Source organism: Passer montanus, unplaced genomic scaffold (genome assembly GCF_014805655.1).
Source record: "Passer montanus isolate IOZ18808 unplaced genomic scaffold, ASM1480565v1 scaffold756, whole genome shotgun sequence".
Taxonomy (NCBI): domain Eukaryota; kingdom Metazoa; phylum Chordata; class Aves; order Passeriformes; family Passeridae; genus Passer; species Passer montanus.
The window spans coordinates 1-3,364 of record NW_024372769.1 but is presented as its reverse complement, the minus strand read 5'-3'; the positions used below and the strand labels follow the sequence as shown (position 1 = coordinate 3,364).

The 3,364-nt window shown below is 57.7% G+C and overlaps 1 protein-coding gene across 1 annotated transcript; it reads right to left on the bottom strand.

The window, feature by feature from the left end:
* Window positions 1–2,563: 2,563 nt before the first annotated feature.
* LPAR2 (lysophosphatidic acid receptor 2) lies at window positions 2,564–3,328 on the bottom strand. Its single transcript, XM_039731045.1, has one exon. The coding sequence runs from the start codon at window positions 3,317–3,319 to the stop codon at window positions 2,564–2,566; it is 756 nt and encodes a 251-aa protein (XP_039586979.1). The 5' UTR covers window positions 3,320–3,328.
* Between the last annotated feature and the right edge of the window lie 36 nt (window positions 3,329–3,364).

Genomic DNA, 3,364 nt, shown 5'->3' with positions numbered 1-3,364 from the left:
GGGCGGTGCGCCGGGGGGGGACGCGGCGGGGGGAGGCGCCGGCGGAAGAGACCCCGGCAGGGCCACCCCGGGCACCAACCGCGGCGCGGCCTCCATGGGCGGGCCTGGAGCCGCGGGGCCGGCGCGACAGGGCGCGACAGATCGCGACAAATCGCGACAGATCGCGACAGGAGCCGCGCCGAGCCGGCGGCCACAGAGCCGACCCCCCCCCGCGCCGGCGCCGCTGATGGGCGGGCCTGGAGCCGCGGGGCCGGCGCGACAGGGCGCGACAGATCGCGACAAATCGCGACAGATCGCGACAGGAGCCGCGCCGAGCCGGCGGCCACAGAGCCGCCCCCCCCCCGCGCTGCCGCCGCTGTGGTCACGCCCAGCCCTGGCCACGCCCTCCTCCCGCCGCGCCCAGAGAAGGCCACGCCCCTTCATGAGGGGACGCCCTTCCCGCCTTTGCGTTTAGCCACGCCCACAGGTGAAACCACGCCCCTTCAGGAGGGGACGAATATTCCCGCCAACGCTGTGACCACGCCCCTATGTGACCACGCCCTCTCTGAATGTTATCCCGCCCAATTGTGGCCACGCCCCCTATCTGACCACGCCTTCAGAATCGCCATTTCCGTCCTTTCGACTCCGCCCAAACGTCACGGTGTCTCCATGGCAACCGTAGCCACGCCCCCTCGCATTAGACCACGCCTCCTCCCCGAGGCCACACCCCCGCAGCTCTCGATTTTCCCTTTTTCCACCCAAAAATTTGGGAATTTTTTGTGCCCACAGCTCTGTTTTGGGTAATTTCGAAGCTCCGGGGTTGAATCCCAACAAAGCAGAGCTCTGATCCCATTTTTGGGATAAAAACAGAGGGAAAAATGAAGGAATTAAAGGGAAAAATGAAAGAATTTGATGGGAAAAAAAAAAGGAATTAAAGGAAAAATTAAAGAATTAAAGGCAAAATGAAGGAATTGCAGCTTAAAAATTCCCACTGGGAACAATTCCAGTTTTGGAGGAATCTCGGGCTCCAGGTTTGGGGTGTTTAACCTCATTTTTGCCTGGAAAAATCCCATGAAATCCAGAAAAAATCCTGTTTAATCCAAGGAATTCTGCAGCCAAGGTGGGAAAAGTCACGTGGTTCCACTCCAGGGATCCCTGGGAATTCCCAGAACTTGCGGGGGAAAAAAGGATGGAAAATTTGGGGTTTTTTCAGCATTCCCAAATCCTGGGATTTGTGGAATTTTCAGGGCAAATTCTGCCCTCGGAATCCCCAAATCCCGGAGGATTTTGGAGCCTTTTCCAGGGAAATTCCAGCCCTCGGAATTCCCAAATCCCGCTCCCAGAATTCCCAACCCCCTCCTGGAAGATTCCTGAGCTTTTCCCAAGGAAAAACAACTCCGGGTTAAAACCAGTCTTTAATGGGAATTCTGGTCCCACGGTTTCCCTAAAAACCTGGAATTTTCCAGGGAAAAATCCAAGCTGGAGCTCCCTAGGAATCCAAAGTTCTCCCAGATCCCACAAAACCGCCTCGTTCTTGAGATTTCAAAGGAAATTTGGGTGCTGGAGCTCCCCAGGACTCCAAAATTCTTCTCAATCCTTGATCCCACCAGGAGTTTTCCAAGGAAATTTTGGTTCTGGGGCCACCCAGGAATCCGGGGCTCTCCCAAATCCCAGAAAACCGCCTTGCTCTTGACTTTTCCAGGGAAATTTTGATGTTGGAGCCCCCAAGATGATCCCAAATCCCAAAAAAATCACTTGTCAACTCACCAACCCAACTAACCCCTAATTACCCCAATTAACCACCTACTGAGGACGATGATGACCAACCCAATTAACCCCTAATGAACCACCCACCCAGGATGGTGACCAACCAAATAAACCCCTAATTACCCCTAACGAGCCACCCACCCAGGATGATGGTGACGGTCTTGACCAGCGCCAGCACGGTGTCGCGGTGCCGCGGGTGCACACTCGTTACCCCCTAATTAATGGCTAATGAACCACTAATTCACCACCCACTAAGAATGATGATGACCAATCCAATTAACCTCTAATTACCCCTAATTAACCACCCACTGAGGATGATGATGACCAACCCACCAGGATGATGATGATCAACCCAATTAACCCCTAATGAACCACCCACCCAGGCTGACCATGACCAACCCAATTAACCCTTAACGAACCACCACCCAGGCTGACGATGAACAACCCAATTAACCCCTAATGAACCACCCACCCAGGCTGACCAGGACCAACCCAATTAACCCTTAACGAACCACCACCCAGGCTGACGATGAACAACCCAATTAACCCCTAATGAGCCACCACCCAGGCTGACGATGACCAACACAATTAACCCCTAACGAGCCACCCACCCAGGACAATGGTGACCAACCCAATTAACCCTTAATGCACCACCCACCCAGGACGATGGTGACCAACCCAATTAACCCTTGGTACACCACCCACCCAGGATGATGGTGACCAACCCAATTAACCCTTAATGCACCACCCACCCAGGATGGTGACCAACCCAATTAACCCTTAATTAACCACCCACCCAGGATGGTGACCAACCCAATTAACCCCTAACACACCACCCACCCAGGACGATGGTGACGGTCTTGACCAGCGCCAGCACGGTGTCGCGGTGCCGCGGGTGCGCGCCCGTGTGCCGCGCCATGCGCGCCATCCTCCTGCGCACGTAGACGAAGATGTGCCCGTAGACCAGCACCATGACCAGGAAGACCAGCAGGTTGGAGACGGCCCAGAAGGTCAGGTAGCTGCGGCTGTAGAGCGGCGCCATCCTGGAGCAGCTCTCCAGCGAGCACAGGCAGTGCCAGCCGTAGGACGGGATCAGCCCCAGCAGCAGCGCCGCCGCCCAGATGGAGAAGATGAGCCCCACCACGCGCTGCGCCGACATCTCGCTGTGCAGCTGCATGGCCAGCACCGTGCGGTGCCGCTCCACCGCGATGGCCAGCAGGTTGACCACCGAGGCCGTCAGGCTGGTGTCCAGCAGGCTCTGGCGGACGAACCACGTGCCGAGCGACAGCTGCGCCGTGCGCGGCCCCGTGTGGAACATGAGGAACATGTAGGCCACGCCGGCGAAGAGGTCGGCGGCCGCCAGGTTGGCCAGCAGGTAGTAGATGGGGTGGTGGAAGCGGCGGTTGGCGGCCACGGCGGCGATGACCAGCAGGTTGGCGAGCAGCACCAGGGCGCTGAGCGCCAGCCCCAGCGCCACCAGCAGCACGTCGCGCGGCCGCCAGTGCGCGCTCAGCTCCTTGCGGCTGTTGTTGTAGAAGAAGCCGACGGACTCGTTGTAGAAGCAGTGCTTCATGGCGGGGGGCCTGGGTGGGGGGAATGGGGGGAAAATGGGGATTTG

Bases quoted from the DNA above. Each gene is read 5' to 3' on its own strand.
- LPAR2 (XM_039731045.1), bottom strand. From the start codon at position 3,319: ATGAAGCACTGCTTCTACAACGAGTCCGTCGGCTTCTTCTACAACAAC.